The 18,617-nt window shown below is 40.7% G+C and overlaps 1 protein-coding gene across 1 annotated transcript in view; it reads right to left on the reverse strand.

Moving 5' to 3' along the window:
• The window catches only part of LOC140430610 (NEDD4-binding protein 1-like), a 48,882-nt gene extending 33,117 nt beyond the window's left edge, over positions 1 to 15,765 (reverse strand). The window contains exons 1-2 of the mRNA XM_072518207.1: positions 15,242 to 15,765; positions 12,234 to 13,792 (exon numbers count right to left, since the gene is read on the reverse strand). Coding sequence (XP_072374308.1) covers positions 12,234 to 13,792; positions 15,242 to 15,565 — 1,883 coding nt within the window. The 5' untranslated portion in view covers positions 15,566 to 15,765. The remainder of the gene's footprint in view (positions 1 to 12,233; positions 13,793 to 15,241) is intronic.
• Positions 15,766 to 18,617: the final 2,852 nt, after the last annotated feature.

Consider the following 18,617-nt stretch of genomic DNA (forward strand, 5'->3'; position numbering starts at 1 on the left):
CAAAGTAGGTATTTACTTGTTGCAGAGAAAAGTACAGCTATTCAACTTTAGTATACTTTACTTTTCCACTCACGAGAAACCAGATGAAGACACTTGGGAGTTAAAAACTTGGCCTTTATTACAAGAACAAAGAACAAAGAAATGTACAGCACAGGAACAGGCCCTTCGGCCCTCCAAGCCCGTGCCGACTATGCTGCCCGACTAAACTACAATCTTCTACACTTCCTGGGTCCGTATCCCTCTATTCCCATCCTATTCATGTATTTGTCAAGATGCCCCTTAAATGTCACTATCGTCCCTGCTTCCACCACCTCCTCCGGTAGCGAGTTCCAGGCAACCACTACCCTCCGTGTAAAAAAACTTGCCTCGTACATCTACTCTAAACCTTGCCCCTCTCACCTTAAACCTATGCCCCCTAGTAATTGACCCCTCTACCCTGGGGAAAAGCCTCTGACTATCCACTCTGTCTATGCCCCTCATAATTTTGTAGACCTCTATCAGGTCTCCCCTCAACCTCCTTCGTTCCAGTGAGAACAAACCAAGTTTATTCAACCGCTCCTCATAGCTAATGCCCTCCATACCAGGCAACATTCTGGTAAATCTCTTCTGCACCCTCTCTAAAGCCTCCACATCCTTCTGGTAGCATGGCGACCAGAATTGAACACTATACTCCAAGTGTGGCCTAACTAAGGTTCTATACAGCTGCAACATGACTTGCCAACTCTTATACTCAATGCCCCGGCCAATGAAGGCAAGCATGCCGTATGCCTTCTTGACTACCTTCTCCACCTGTGTTGCCCCTTTCAATGACCTGTGGACCTGTACTCCTAGATCTCTTTGACTGTCAATACTCTTGAGGGTTCTACCATTCACTGTATATTCCCTACCTGCATTAGAACTTCCAAAATGCATTACCTCACATTTGTCTGGATTAAACACCATCTGCCATCTCTCCGCCCAAGTCTCCAAACAATCTAAATCCTGCTGTATCCTCTGACAGTCCTCATCGCTATCCGCAATTCCACCAACCTTTGTGTCGTCTGCAAACTCACTAATCAGACCAGTTACATTTTCCTCCAAATCATTTATATATACTACAAAGAGCAAAGGTCCCAGCACTGATGCTATGACAATGGGCTAGTGGCATTCCAAGAATGATGCCAGACAGCACAGATTCAAGAATGGTACAGACAGATATACTTTGAGATTCGGTTATACAAAATCTGCATATACCAATAATGTGTTAATATTCATCTATGTCCAATCATGACTATTGATTAAGGTTACATCAGGCATAATGTACGAGAATAATTAACCAACCAAATCAATGGTCCATATGCTTAAATTAACTATGTGCCCCCTAATATTTATCACAGATCGAGAATGTGGATATCAATCACCAACCTGTCTAGGGATAATGTTGTTCTCCCAAGATAAATGCCTGCTGTACTAACAATTCTGGATATCTATGTTTAGCACAGGGCTAAATCGCTGGCTTTTAAAGCAGACCCAGGCAGGTTCAATTCCCGTACCAGCCTCCCCGAACAGGCGCCGGAATGTGGCGACTTGGGGCTTTTCACAGTGACTTCATTTGAAGCCTACTTGTGACAATAAGCGATTTTCATTTCATTTTTTTTTCCATTTCTCTCTTCCTGACTGGCTGGCACCACAGAAAAGATCCCACACTGTCCTTCTGATAAACTTTTGGCTTAATCTATCCTCGGCCCCACCACCAGTGAGATATGCCCTTGGGTATGCTTCCTGTGGGAGTCAACTTCAGCTAACCAGCTTTGTGAGTAATACAAAACAATACAGAAGAGTTTTACCTCCTTCAGCACTTAGAGGGATTGCTAAAGATTTTTAAACTAATTCAATATAATGTCTAAAACTATACCCTTTCATACTTTAAAACAAACGTTAAGTTAGCCAATATTTCAGGCAATTAATTCTTAACATTACGGTGATGAGTATAAACATACTGCTTTATTCATTTTTTGCCAAATTCAGATATATCCACACAAATGAACTATTCCACAACCTCCACATACTGAGTACCTATCCAATAACACACAACCTCCTCTTCCGTCACAACAACCAAACTGACCTTCCACCCCCTATGATTTGACATTTTTTGGCTCACCAGCACTTTCGCAAAAGCAATTTGACATAGGCAATAAATGTTGCAATGCCAACGATGTCCACATGCCACGAACAAATTTTAAAAAGTTCCCCCCCCCCCCCCCCCCAACCATTGATCCTTTGTATGTTGAAATGTTATAACTCTCATCAATTCAGCATCTTAATGCAGCAAACCACTGCCCTGAGCAACCCAGCCTTCAACCATCTGAGTGAAGCAGCCCAACCTCCCCCTCAGCCCTGAGGTCACCAATACAATATGTAGCTGTACAGTGCCTAAACTCAAAGGCAAAATCATCTCTCACTTTCTCCTTGATCAACCAAGCAATGTGCAATGCAACTCCTCACTGAACAGAAAAATTTCAATCCCTCCTTCTATCCTCTTTTACCAAACCTTTGCCTCTCCTTTCCCTTCTTCCACTCTGTATTCCTTACTTGTCCATCTCCCTCCCTTCTGCCCTGGTTTCCAACCCACTCTTGGCTGAATTCAATTATCACCCCCCTACCCCCACTCCATTTTCCTTCACCTTCTAACCCTACTGGTCTTGAATACTGCATTTCTTCCGTGTAAGCTAATGCGAAATTGGCTAACTTGCAGTCTCTTATTTAGGTTATCATTTTTATGTCCTATTAGTGTCAATGTTAAGAGTACACAGCAATGCTAGCATGTAAAGACTCGTAGTTGGAAATCTCAAATTGGTTATTTTGTTGCAGTAAGCAAGGTGAATGGGCTTTAGCTGTACTATTGACAATCAAAGGCTTGGAGTATTCTGGAAAACACAATGGTGGGTGGGGAGGGGGGGGGGGGGGGGGGGGGCATTAAATTTAACAGCACTTGTAATGGGGCAGCACCTAAAATGGTGTTGAGATGGAGCTGTGCAAGAACGGAATATTGGACATGACTCACCGTTAGAACCTGTCAAGAATAACGGGAGCAGGAAAGCATGGATCAAACTGCATTGCTGAGGAAGTGAAGATACGAGGGTGTAACTCAACTGGCATTACTGGTTTATACTAACGATATCTCTAAGCATCAAATCTTTTATAAGATTGTGAATCATTACCTTGAAGCTTTGTTTGCTTTCAAACTGTTTAGTAACCGAACAGACCTTTACTTAGGAGGAAAAACATTGTCTGTGTACCTGTTTCACAAAAACACTTTTTAAAAAAAGAATCTTAATGCAAGTTTTTCCCAAATGAAGTTTGTGAAATTTGCCCGCTAGCTTGAAGTCAAACAATTTTGAAAAACAAAGATTCGACAGGAGACAGACAGAAACATTATTTAATTGCTGTTGCGATAAAGTGGGAAATTGTGCCCATTCCATGTGCTCAGATTGCAGGATCGGCCTTAATTTAAAACATTCTGCATTCAGGACAAAATTTCTATGCTTCATCCTACCTTAAAATTTAGATTTTATTGAGATTATTAAAGGTGCCAAAACAATTCTAAATAAATTTACTGTGAAATATGTAAATTGGATTTTTTTATTAGATGTTTACCTTGATATCAAAAATTTAAATTCATCGAAAGATGTTGTGAATCTTTTTGTCCCCAAAAAGCACCCATCAACTTGATTAGGTCATTGACTAACTGCATCCATAAGATTAACAGTGGTTTATTTGGGTTTTCAGAAGGCTTTGGACAAAGTCCAGCATAAGGGTCAATGTTAAGAGTACATAGCAAGCTAGTATATAAAGAATTGTAGTTGGAAAACTAAAGAATGGACTTTAGCTGTACTATTGACAATCAAAGGCTTGGAGTATTCTGGAGGGTGATCTTGGAAAACAATGGTGGATGGGGGGGCATTAAATTAAGCACTTATAATGGGGCAGCACTTGAAATTCTGCTTCTGAGGTGGAGCATGTAAAATTAAAGTGCATGGGATTTGGGCAGGAGTCGGCTGTTCGGGTCTGCTCCACCATTCATTAGTGTATTGAGATGGATGGAAAACTGGTTGGCAGACAGGAAACAAAGAGTAGGAACAAATAGGTCTTTTTCTAAATGGCAGGCAGTGACTAGTGGGGTATTGCAGGGATCGGTGCTTGGACCCGAGTTATTCAAAATATATATTAATGATTTAGATGAAGGAACTAAATGTAATAGCTCCAAATTTGAAGATGACCCAAAGCTGGGTGGAAGAGCTGCAAGGAGGATGCAGAGATGCTTCAGTGTGATTTGGACAAGTTGAGTGAATGAGCAACTGTGAGACAGATGCAGTGTAATGTGGATAAATGTGAGGTTATCCAGTTTGGTAGCAAAAACAGAAGGCAGAGTATTATTTGAATTGATATAGATTGAGAGGAGAATGTGCAATGAGACTTGGGTGTCCTTTTACATCAGTTGCTGAAAGTAAGCATGCAGGTGCAGCAGGCGGTAAAGAAAGCAAAAGATATGCTGGCCTTCATAGCGAGAGGATTCAAGTGCAGCAACAGGGATGTTTTGTTGCAATTATAGAGGGCCTTGGTGAGACCACACCTGGAAGTGTGTGCAGTTGTGGTCTCCTTACCTGTGGAAGGATGTTCTTGCTATCGAGGGAGTGCAGCGAAGGTTTTCCAGACTGATTCCTGGGATGGTGGGACTGACGTATGAGGAGAGATTAAGTCAGTTAGGATTATAATCACTGGAGTTTAGGAGAATGAGGAGGGATCTCATAGAAACCATAAAATTCTAACAGGACTAAACAGGGTACATGCAGGAAGAATGTTCCTGATGGAGAACTCCAGAACCAAGCGTCACAGTCTAAGGATAAACCATTTTGGGCCGAGAGAAGGAGAAATATCTTCACCTAGAGAGTGGTGAGCCTGTGATATTCACTCCCACAGAAAACAGTTGAGGCCAAAACATTGTATGTTTTCAACAAGGAGTTAGATATAGCCCTTGGAGCTAAAGGGATCAAAGGATATGGGGGAGGGGGGAGGGAGGGAGAGTAGGAACAGGTTACTGAGTTGCATGATCAGCCATGATCATAATGAGTGGTGGAGCAGGCCCGAACAGCCCCTATTTTCTATGTCTAACAAACATGGATGTATTTTTTCCAGACACAGGAAGTAATGCTTATGAACAAGAAATGCTTGCGTATTCAGGGCTATATTACACATTTAGGAGTTTGGAGGCTCATTCCCACCCTAATCCTAGAGAAAAACAACAGGGCCAAAAAAGGCGCATTTGTGGAAATTCCTGCAGGAATAAGGTTACATTTTTTCAGCATGAACCAATGACATTCTCTTGATTGAAAACGAACAATTCTCTTCATTCCCCATACTTGTTAAAAACATAGCTTTCACAGAAGAAATTCACAGGTCTGATGGGGGAAAAACTCTTTTACAATATTTTGTAAAGCATCCCAACTCAAAACCCTCTGTCCCTAATAAAACAAAAGAAGATTTAACTTCCCCAAAGCTCCAGACTAGGATATTAATAAAAGATTTCTATATTTGAGGGTAGTAGAAAGAATTGCGTAACTAAATTAAAGGATTTGGAAACATTTCTCACGAAGCTACAACCTACGAAAGCAATTGTCAGAAGTTTGTTCACATAGTTATGGGGAGGAAAGTACAGAATACCGAAGGTTACTGCAAAGCAGCGATATTTATGGTAATGTGGTAATGTGGGAATTCCCCAATCAGAGCAGAAATGGTGATTAACTGACTCATTCAACAGAATACCAAATAGAATATACTTTGCACCTGCACTACACAATTATACATGACACAAGGAATCTAGTTATGATTCAGACTGACATGACTATATGCTTTTATTACTGTGAATATTTAATCTACGTATAAACGAATACGCGAGTGACACACCTCCACCACTTCTTCGCAAGTATGCGGAGTGGAAGGGAAAAGTGTTAGTCATACTTTGGCCACTGAAGCATTTGATAGAATCTGTTTAAAAGGTAGTCTCATAACTAGAATATGGTCTTTAATTGGATAACAGATTCCCTTTGGTTTGGGACAAAAATGAGAATTGTAAACCTAACTCTCAGAAAAAGCATAGACAGCTGCACTGGGATACTCTGACGGTGATCTGCAAAATTATAGAATGGAATAAAGTTTTGAATTCCAGTAATTAGTGAATAAGATGCAGATTGTGAATAAGTGCATGGATTTTGGTCCTGTGAAAAATAGTTAAAAAAATTAAATGCTAATTTGTTTTAGAAATGTGTGGAAAATGTGCAAGAGAACAGGATATTACAGATTTCTGCTCATCTCAAAGCTGACTGATTTTCACAAACCCTCAAGTTCTTAAAGGCTGAATTAATCAGCTTACCAGGAAAACTTATTATGTTCACCATTTCTGTTCACAAAGGAAAACAAATATTTTAAGACTGAAGGAGTTGAAAGAGGAGATATTTAACAGAGATAAAACAAAAACAGCAATACATATTTCCATTTACATAGCAAAACCCACTTTTAAAATTTTCTATTTACCTCTTAGTCCTTATTTGCTTTGATAAGATCATTAGTTTAATCACAAGGTATTTTTGCTTGCAGATGTAATACTGACTTTTAAATATTTCAGCGATCTCCCAAGATAATCCAGTTGATTAAAGATCACAGCCAATTTTTGGGATTCTCACCTTTAGCTGGCTATGTCATTTATGGTTTGAATGGTTTAGATTATCACAGGTATAAGAAGCTTTAATAATACTCAGATCAAAAATATATTAAAAAATTAAGCCACTGTATGTTGACTGAATGAAAGAGGCATGATTAAACGGTGCTAGGAAAACCATAGGAATTGAGATTATAATCATAGAATCCCTACAATGCAGGAGGCCATTCGGCCCACTGAGTACACTGACCCTCTGAAAGAGCATGCCACCCAAGCGCACTCCCCCGCCCTATCCCAATAACCCTTAACCTATACATCTCTGGACACTAAGAGGCAATTTAGCATGGCCAATCCACCTAATCTACAAATCTTTGGGCTGTGGGAGGAAACCTATGCAGACACGGGGAGAAAGTGCAAACTCCACACAGTCACCCAAGGTCGGAATTGAACGCAGGTCCTTGGCGCTGTGAGGCAGCAATGCTAACCAGTGCCCCTGTGCTGCCCTTTCACTGATAAGTGGAATTGAATAGCTTGTACCACTTCTTCACTAAAAAATAGTGAACAGAATATTGTTCCAAAGTTTGTGAATTTGGAAAATAATTTTACACTTGCTCTTCCAAATTCATGCCCACTTTCTCCTTCTAAAATCTCATGATGCCACTGTTGGGATGTTATAATTCTGCTCACAAAGAAATGCTTGAAATTTAAAATACTGAATGCTATGTTTACAATAGTGTCAAAGATCTGAAATTATATTTTGAAATTCTCAATAGTTGAGGTTGTTTGTTCCTGGACCAAGTGCAAACGGGCCAGATTAATCACCAGATTTAATGGGTGTTCATTTTGTGAAACATGAGCCATGATGTATGTCAGAAATCACAGGTTAGCATCCTCGTCCCTACATTGAAAACTTATGTCAAAACTTCCTCAAATAACATAACAGACAGGACAACCCAGAGGCCCAGAACCACCACAGCCAACTGTTATTTTCTATTCATTTATGGGATGTGGGCGTCGCTGGTTTGGCCAGCATTTAGTGCCCATCCCTAGTTGCCCTTCAGAAGGTGGTGGTGAGTTGCCTTCTTAAACCGCTACAGACCTTGAGATGGAGGTACATGCACTGTGCTGTTAGGGAGAGTTCTCGGATGTTGCCCCAGCCAATCACCTTAAGCCAATCATATGCACCATAAAAAGCAAGAACACCATTCATGACACTTGGATATCAAGACAAGTGTTATCAGGTTATATCTCTCACCTAAAATTACTCAAATTATTAGCTCAAAATTGTTAGAAAAAACTGCAAAACATAATTTCCAGTGACTGAACACTCATTCCTGCGAATGTTGCAAGACAAAGTCAAAATAAGAACTGTAACTTTTAGAATAGGGACCCTTGGTGGAGGGGAGGTGGAAAAGTACTAGGCATATTAGCCGGAAAGTTAAATTAAAAAGTTCCATTTCTAAATAAAAATTGGATTTTCAAAAAAAAAAGGTAAACATTTTCAAACAATATCTGTAAAATAACAAATAGCTCAAATATTCAAGGTTTACTGTTTGACATCTTGACAGAAGATAACTAACCAAGACTAATAGATATATCTATTCATTGACAATCTGTTTACCTTATCCTTTTTGCAAGGATAAGTTTTGTTATGACACCCACTCTCTGGAATGAAGCTGATGCAAGTTAGCTGCAAATGTGAAAGTGAAGCTCATGAGGCACTTCAGTTATTATGAAGACAAAACCTACTTAAAAGTGGGGGAAAATTAAAGGGTTAAATCATCTGTTGACCAAATTTAGCATCTGAAACCAGAGATCTCTGTAGCCTTCACACTGTGGTATCCCTGCGTGCCAATTTCCAGAATAAATTCCACAAAACAAAAATTGTATTTTAAATCGTACTTCCTGGAACAGAGACAACAACTACCATAATAAAATAGAAAATACTGGTAAAACCTCTGACAGCAACTGTGGAGCACAAAACAGAGTTAACGTTCCAAGTCTGTAGGACTCAAACCTGTCCAAAAGAGATAGCAAACTCGGTCTCTTAAAGAAAAAACTGCAGATTTTCCTTTCTCTCTGTTCTTTCAAATTCACTAGAATGATTCCAAGGCTTAAAGGATAAAATTATAAAGACAGGGTGCATAAACTGGAGCTTCAAAGGTTAAAGGGCATCCTAATCAAGATGTTTAAAATTATAAAAGCATTTGATAGATTAGATAAGTGGTTGAAATGTGGGACTCTCCCATTACAAAGGATGGGAATGTTGGGCTAAACAAAGATTGACATTTTTATTAGACAGGGGTATTCGGGAATATGGAGCAACAGCGTATGAGGAGAAGTTGAGTTACACAACAGCCATTATCAAATTAAATGGCAGAACAAGCTAGAGGGATTGAATGGCCTACTTCTATTCCTATGTTCCCAGCACATTTTGCTTCATGTTCATTTAATCGTAACAGGTGCCTTGACGGTTTACTCATGTGGGAACTTAAGTGATGGATTGTCTATTCGGAACCCTGGATATGCGTTACCCCTTCTTAGTTCCCAAATAACAGAGATTACAGACTGCAATATTGGTAAAGTTATTTGAAACTTTATTCGTCAGCTTGTAGTGTCTACTGGTAAAGTCAATTTTCAGGTACAAAATTTAGGAAGTTCCGACTAGCCCTGCAGCAAGCTAGTCAGATCGATTGTCTTTCGCAAATGCAGATAGTTGAATTGAATTTAAAATACAATTATAGTTCATGGTAATTTCTTCAAATCAAGATGCACAGTACAAAACGAAAGTAAAGAAAAAATGGCGATTTGCAAAGCAAGCAAGAGAATCGGTTTCAGAGATTAGGTAAGAATGATTCCAGAATGAGTTCTCATCCCGACATCTGATCTTTTTAAGGAGATTACTATCTTTAATGTTTCACCCTTTTTACAGCTGTGATTAGCTTTAACTAATTTATAATTCACTCAATTCGACCAAACTGTCCGTCTGTCAATTTAAGAGATAAAATTCTGTGTGAGATTTTGTATTTTTCCATAACCTGGCTTTCCAATTATGCCTCTAACATTAATTAGATTAACACAGTTTTCGAAAAGTCATTATGACCCTGACTGACTATTACCATGGAAACGGATCTTGTCCAGGCCTGGGAAGGCATGAGAGTCTCATTACACTGGCCTTGAATTGTCGAGCTGTTTCAAGCAACTTGAAAAATGTACTTATCGGATCAGTTCCCAGCTAGTCAGTTTTTTTCTCACGCTCATGGTTAATATATTCATTTAGTTAATTACTCTTAAGGATTTTTCCAACCAGGATTTCTTCATTAAACCTTTTATCTATCTTATCTATAGCTAACCAGAAAATCAGGTGATCAGCAGTGCTTTCAGGCCAATTGTGTTTCTTTACTCAATTCGGCACTAGCAGCAATAAGGTACTAACTTCTTGACTGGGTTGGCCAGGGAGACTAGGTAATTCTGTTCCTGTTATTGAAACCAGAAATGCCATCAAACTTCCCCCTGCAGCAGAACACATAAGCAAGCTATCACCCTAACTATTACATCTCTGACTTCAGAATCCAATTTTTGTGCCACTCAGCTTTTTTCTTTGCTTGGCATATGAATGTGTGAATGCAGAGAGAAAGAGTGACACTCACATGAACAGAGAGACAATGTGAATGCAAAGACACACACAAAGAGAGAGAGAGAGAGGAACAAAGAGAGAGATAAAGAGACTATTTCCTCTGGCTAGAAAGCCCACCAAGGTCATAATCTTAAAATTAGACAAAAATAATAAAGGTTACAAAACAAGTCAGGTAAGAGGAAGGTACAGATCAACTATGATCAAACTGAATGGCAAGCTAGGCTTGCCAACCATGGCAGCATGATTTTATTCCTGTACCCACAGAAATTAACAAGTACTAAACAAGTTCCATTAGCTTGAACACGGAGTGCAGCTGTGACGATCAATACTTCAGAGTTTTGATGATGGTATCCCAGGACAAAGCATGTTTATATTAAAATGTTAATGCAAGCCAGAAGAACTCAAATTGCAATGCAAATTAAATAAGAATGAAAAGCAAGAAAAGATTAAAAACTAACTTACGATGGACAATGCACAATTTCCATGACTGTAATAATCTCATAAAGAAAGCTAGAGCAGACTGGCTAAAAAACAAAATCCTTGACAATAGTGGGCAGCTATCTGTGGTCAATAGTGAGCGTCGTTGTTTTGTCCCTGACTGTGAAAGCTGGGCCATACATTGCACAATCATTCCTATACTACCATGCATTGCCATATAATATTCCACATTAAAATGTATTTGCTATCCTTCACCCTGATCACCTGGCTACAGACCCCGAGGTCAATAATTTAATCATTACTAGATAATCATTGACTGCAGTCAAAGCCTTAACATTTTCTCTTCTCACTACCTCCAAAGCAATCAGGGAGTGGGAAAATGAATCCCGCACTTCTTCACTTTATGATGGCTTCCAGCTACAAAATTATCATCTGTTATAAATGGCAGAAATTGCCATATACATTGCCAACTTCAATAGCGGAGCCCAAAGCCACCTCTGAAAACCCAATTCATCAGTTACACCCTCACTCAGCAATATATTTTCTCAATGCAAAAAATATTATATTCATTGCCTCTTGTTCTGTGAGCCTATGCAGATTATATCATAGTGCTTAGTTATATGTGAATAGTAACAGCCTTTGAAAATATCACTCAGTTCTTTGAGGTCCGATCCCTCATCATTTTAATCAAGTTTTGTTTACAATACAAACATATCTGCGACCAGAGATTTGAAATTCTACATCTAGATTCGCTGGATCGGGTTTTTGTCCTTGTTCAAATTTAGAAATTGAATGACTGAAACGGAGTTCTTTGGAAGTGTATTCCATCAGCAAGATATACCAATTAGCAAAGACGATAGCACTAAGTATAAGGAAAGATTAGTAAAACAGTAAACTTAACTAAGTCAGTCAATTTTATTTATTTCTCAAACCTAAATGTTTATTTCTATTATGCCTGTACCAACTGGCTCATTATGTAAATGTAATAAATTTTGAAACCATTTCAAATCAGCACAAACCTAGTGTATTAGTGGTATAATCTTCAAAACAAAGTCTACATTTATCCAACACAATATTTTTTCAAACTCAAAAGCACTTTACATGCAATGAATCAATTTGAGTAATATGCATTTAGACACTTTTTTTCAGTCATTTTGCACATGAGATCTCACAAGAGACATAGAAGAATGATCAGTCAACTCTGTGTGGCTTGGTTAAGAGAGACATGCTGGCCAGACGAACACAACGAATTAAAGTTTGTTCCAAAAAACATCCCCTTTAGCAAGGTAATATTCAATAATCATTGCATTGGAAGAATTAAATGCTGGAGTAGAAATTAAGTGATTATACATCAAGAGTATTATTCAATGAAAAGAACTATAACGGAGCCAAACTGACACTTGTTCAAAATTTTCCCAGATCCCGTGAATTGCACAAATCTGAAGGTAATGTAACCATACTCACGCCATAGCAATGTTACTTCCATCAATTATAATATGTTTTAAATTTGGTTTCCCTGGATCACTTGTTAGGGTTAATTTGTAAGGGCTTTTCAGTAAATCGTGGAACCGTTGAACTCCAGTCACTGAACGACCCATTTTTTGATTAGAAGACACAGGCAACCGTGGCTGTTCAGAACTGCCTCTTGCTACAATGTCACTTTCATTTAGCAATCTTCTCTCAGTAACTAAGTCATTGTTGCAAAACCGGACTGGGTAAAACTTCTCAGTGTCATTATTTAATCTGGATGGAGCGGATATTTTTAAGACTTCATCTGTGTTGCCCTGGGCATTACTGACCAATGCTACATCCACAGGATGAATTGTCTCATTTTTTGATTGGTCTTGTAAGTAATTGGCTACTGGTTTACACTCTATGTTACTTCCTTCACTTTGAACAGTTCTGATAGTACAACTTCCCAGCCTCTTCTCTCTTTGTGGATTTTTCTTTGGTTCATTCATTGAATTTGCAGAAGAGCTACTTGGAACAGCTACCTGATGTACACCAGCAGTTTGCTCCTCATCCAAATGTTTACTTTCTTCAACAATTCTTTTAAGCAGTAACATAGGTTCTTCATTTTGTCCCATTTCAATGACAACTCTTTTTATAATATCAGTAGGATAACCCATTGTTCTAAAAAATTCTACAAGCATGTTGAACTCCATTTCTGGAGTAGTATCTGTGGAGTCTTCTTCAAGTTGATTATCTTGCTGTTCAATTAAGTCACATACATATGGATCATCAGTGACCAAGTTATTACAAGGCACTTTAGTTGTTGTGATATTTGCTGCAAAATCATCAACATCTCCTGAAAACTGACGCTTTGTATGCCTGTCCTCGTTTGAAGACGATCTTCGTTTGCATGACAGTCTCTCCTTTCCTGCTGACGATGCTTCGCAACACGTTTGCTCTGTTTCTGGAGCAAATACTTTTTCAGTTACTTGTGCAAGCATTGTGTCCATTTGTTGAGCAAGTTCAGATATAGGTGTGCCAGCCTGTTTTCTAGCTTCTTCAATGGAGGGCAGATCTTTAGATTGTGCCTCAGAATTCTCAGTGCCTTGGGAGGAGTTAAATGCATCATGATTAATGATTTGTGAATTATCATCAGGTTCCAAAGTAAGATCTATAAGTTCTGCATGATGAAGTACATCTTGAGCAAGATTCAAAAGTTCCTCCTTTACAGAACTGGGCAAGAGCAGCAAATCCATTGTATATTTATCATCATGTAACTCCACAAAATGTTTGAAGTTCTTCTTAATTGAAGATTCCCGTCTGTTTGGTAAGCTTTGGTTATCTTTGAAGAGTTGCACAAACTGCTGTATTCGAGTTTTTGCCATAATCACTGCCTCGGTACCTCCTGTAATGGTAATCACCCCAGCACTTGCCATGGAGATGTCAGCACAGGTATCTTGGATGAGACACTTGAGAAATGACCCTTTAGCTCCTGCAAAAATGCAATGCATATCCTTTGGATAACACTCAATTTGGCGAAATTCTGGATTACAAACACCTTTGATATATTCCTATAAAATGTAAAAGGAGATGTTAGGACTGATGACCAATAACACATAATTAATTAACACTTAAATTTTATTTGCAAAACTTCAATTGTCCTACTTGATGTGTGGGGAGGGAGGGGCGGTGGCGGGGTAGAGGGTGGTGGAAAATCAAACAAGTGAAGAAACTTCTGGTAAACTAACTGTATGAGGATAGGCGGGGTGATCATTGCAGAGATTCAGCTGGCCAACTCAATGACTTGCCACTTTGCACCTGTAGACAGGACATCAAATCTGATGGGAATAGTCCAAGCCATACATACTATGCAAATCGCACTAAGAACGCTGATTCAGATGTTGATTTCACTTGCTGAAAATAGTGATACCCTCTCCCTCCCTATCTCAATAAGAAATTAAACACAATATTAATAATCCAATTGCTTTTGGCATGTGTGTCTCAAATTAGTGTTAAATTTCAAAAACGATTTCCCACCAAAGTAAACACACATTCCATGCTTACGAACACACACATTTTAAAATATGTACCACTGAATCCTCATGTCAATAGCAGAATGGAACATTATAGCATAGTTCATTGAACCCAGAAAATTACTTGTTTTACAACTGAAATATAATATGGCTCAAGGCAAATTATGACTTCCTACATTCTGCATCCTATATCCTTTTATAGAACCATTGCTTCGAAGCCAAATGACGATATGATCTTGGTTTTCAAATGTTGCAACCATGGAATTTTTCTGTTGCTATGAAGTGATCCAATGCAAATTCCATAGCAACACATTTGACGAAGACTTGAAAAGCATTCATCTTACTAGAGAATTTGGGACTTTTCTTGCAGTCCAATTTAGTTACATTCAACGTCGCAATCAAATTTTTCCCACAATAAAAATTATACTGGTCACAAAAAAAATCCTTGGCGCTACAATTGATAAAACAAATCTGCACTGAAACTTTTAAAAAATCTCGAGATTGAGAAAAAGGCATAGAAACTCATTATTAAAGAGACTTGTTGCTAAAATGTCCGAGTTCAAATGTTGCTATCCACACAAAAAAAACACCATTACCAAAAATACAAGATTATTGATATCTATTGGCTAGATTTTGGAACAAATTGGTTTCAGCCACGAAGCCCCCTCACAGGATACGATTAGTGTTCTGTAAAATAATCTACAATCAGAATGGAATGATTTGTCATTAATGCCCACACCCCCCCAAAATTAACTTCTGACACAAAAAGCCCCCAATAGACAGCACCCCAAATCCTCGGGAAACACCAGACCGAGTTTCCTGCTCAAAACAACAATTACTCCGCGACAGCAGAAAAGGGGAAAAGCTTATTCTTGACACTGTTTACTTTTAAAACTACCTATGGCATTACTTCCGCCTCTGCTCCTTCCCCCGTACAGACCGAGAATAGAGCCTCCCCCGGGCCCGGAGCCCCTCCAGAACTCGTACCTTGGCTTTCCTGACTTGCTCGCGTTTCCCCTTTAGCTGCACCCAGATTTGCTGGGAGTCGGGAGACTGGGACAGGTAATGAACCATCGACAGAGGCACCGAGATGACCAGGACCACCTTGAAAAGCTCCTGGATGGCGGCCTTCCTGCTCTCCAGATAATGCTGCTTGTCGCTGCAAACCGCGAACTCGTCGCTGATGTCGCCCTGGCCGCCGGCCCGCGCTTGCCAGCCGTCCGCTGGGGCAGGGGGCGCTCCGGTGGCGGCCAGGGGCCTACAGGCCTGCGCTTTAGGTCGGTGGCCGCTCGAGGCCGCCACGCCGGCCATGACTGGATCAGGTGGGTGGGACCGGCGAGACTACAGGGAAGCTCGGCGACTGGTGGTGGTGGCGGCGGCGAGTCCGTGAGGCGCTACTCTGCTCCCTGAGCCGCCCGCTCCACGACAGGCTCCGTCCCTCAATTCCGACATCACTGCTCCGGGAAGGAGAGCGAGAAATCCCCAACGCGGTGACGTCAGCACGTCCCGTGCGCGCGCGTGCGTGCCGTAGACCTCCTCACCCTAGTGGCGCGCCCCTGCCTGAGTCAGCGCCCGCGCCCCCCAGGGAACGGGCACGAGCAGCTCACAGGGACTTTCCACTTACTGCAGCACGTGACATTGTGACATGGCAGGGACTTTTTCAATGCATCAGACATGCAAACAGGAATAAAGCTGCAAATGGCAAGGTGTGTCATGAGGGAAAAAATACGTAATTGTGAGCGTAGTTGGTTATTATTCAAGAAGACTCCGCCTTCATGAATAACCTTTCTTTAGTTTGCAATGTGCAACACGAATGTTGTCAAATCAAATGGGCTCCTCATCAGGCGTTCCTTGAGGTTTGACATTTTTTAAAGTTCGCTTTTGGAATTTGTGTGTCATTGCTCCCTGTGTGGATGGCGTTGCAGGAAGGATGAGTCAGCTGACCAAGGCACCATGGTTCAGCAGTCCATTCAAGGGGAGGGAGTAAATAGGCAAGTTGTAGTTGTAGGGGATTCTATTATCAGGGGCATAGATAGTATCCTTTGTGAGCAGGATAAAGAGTCCCGCATGGTATGTTGCCTGCCCGGTGCTAGGGTGCGGGACATCTCTGACCGGCTTGAAAGGATACGGGAGAGGGAGAGGGAGGGGGAGGATCCAGTTGTTGTGGTCCATGTCGGTACCAACAACATAGGCAAGTCTAGGAAAGAGGACCTGTTTAGAGATTATAAAGAGCTAGGATTCAAATTAAAAAACAGGTCCTCAAGGGTCATAATCTCCGGATTACTGCCCGAGCCACGTGCAAATTGGCATAGGGAGGCAAGAATAAGGGAAGTTAACACGTGGCTGAAAGAGTGGTGTGGGAATGAGGGGTTCCTTTTCATGGGACACTGGCATCAGTTTTGGGACAGGGGGGACCTATACCGTTGGGATGGTCTCCACCTGAACCGAGCTGGGACCAGTGTTCTGGCGAAAAGAGTAAATAGGGTGGTCAATAGGACTTTAAACTAAAGATTGGGGGGGAAGGGAAAGTCAGGGAACCAAGAGGTGAAGTAATCAGTGGGAAGCGTAGCTGCTTAGGAATACAAAAAAGCACGAAAAGACAGAACTCAGGAGAGGTTACAATAGTCCCCATCCCACAAAATATGACACAGTGTATGGAAAGGCTCAGTAAACCAAGGTCCACCACACTAAGAAAACAAAAAGGGACGGTCAATAGAGAATTAAAGGTGCTATATTTAAATGTGCTCAGTGTACGGAACAAGGTAGATGAGCTTGTGGCCCAGATTGTGACTGGCAGGTATGATGCGGTAGGCATCACAGAGACATGGTTTCAGGGGGTTCAGGACTGGCATTTAAACATCCAGGGATTCACAACCTATCGGAAAGACAGAGAGGGGCAGAGGGGGCGGGTTTGCCTTGTTAATTAGGAATGAAATTAAATCAATAGCACTAAACGACATGGGGTCGGATGATGTGGAGTCTGTGTGGGTAGAGTTGAGGAACCACAAAGGCAAAAAAACCATAATGGGAGTTATGTACAGGCCTCCTAACAGTGGTCAGGACCAGGGGCACAAGATGCACCACGAAATAGAAAGTGCATGTCAGAAAGGCAAGGTCACAGTGATCATGGGGGACTTTAATATGCAGGTGGACTGGGTAAATAATACTGCCAGTGGACCCAAGGAAAGAGAATTCATTGAATGTTTACAGGAGGGCTTTTTGGAACAGCTTGTGATGGAGCCCATGAGGGGACAGGCCATTCTGGACTTAGCGTTATGTAATGAGCCAGACTTGATTAAAGATCTTAAAGTAAGGGAGCGCTTAGGAGGCAGTGATCATAATATGGTCGAATTCAATCTCCAATTTGAAAGAAAGAAGGTAGAATCAGATGTAAAGGTGTTACAGTTAAATAAAGGTAACTACAGGGGCATGAGGGAGGAACTGACGAAAATCGACTGGGAGCAGAGCCTAGTGGGAAAGACAGTAGAACAGCAATGGCAGGAGTTTCTGGGAGTAATTGAGGACACAGTACAGAGGTTCATCCCAAAGAAAAGAAAGGTTACCAGAGGGGGGAATTAGGCAGCCATGACTGACAAAGGAAGTTAGGGAATGCATCAAAGCAAAAGAGAAAGCCTATAATGTGGCAAAGAGTAGTGGGAAGTCAGAAGATTGGGAAGGCTACAAAAACAAACAGAGGATAACAAAGAGAGAGATAAGGGAAGAGAGGATCAAATTTGAAGGTAGGCTAGCCAGTAACATTAGGAATGATAGTAAAAGTTTCTTTAAATACATTAAAAACAAACGGGAGGCAAAAGTTGACATTGGGCCGCTCCAAAATGACGCTGGTAATTTTGTGATGGGAGACAAGGAAATAGCCGAGGAACTGAATAAGTACTTTGCCTCAGTCTTCACAGTAGAAGACATGAGTAATATCCCAACAATTCCGGAGAGTCAGGGGACAGAGTTGAATATGGTAGCCATCACAAAGGAGAAAGTGCTAGAGAAACTAAGAGGTCTAAAAATTGATAAATCTCTGGGCCCAGATGGGCTATCCTAGAGTTCTAAAGGAGATAGCTGAAGAAATAGTGGAGGTGTTGGTGAGGATGTTTCAAAAGTCACTGGAGTCAGGGAAAGTACCAGAGGATTGGAAAATCGCTGTTGTAACCCCCCTGTTCAAGAAGGAAACAAGAAAAAAGATGGAAAATTATAGGCCAATTAGCCTAACCTCGGTTGTTGGCAAGATTCTAGAATCCATTGTTAAGGATGAGATTTCTAAATTCTTGGAAGTGCAGGGTCGGACTAGGACAAGTCAGCATGGATTTAGTAAGGGGAGGTCGTGCCTGACAAACCTGTTAGAGTTCTT

This window comes from Scyliorhinus torazame, chromosome 10, assembly GCF_047496885.1.
Source record: "Scyliorhinus torazame isolate Kashiwa2021f chromosome 10, sScyTor2.1, whole genome shotgun sequence".
Lineage (NCBI taxonomy): Eukaryota > Metazoa > Chordata > Chondrichthyes > Carcharhiniformes > Scyliorhinidae > Scyliorhinus > Scyliorhinus torazame.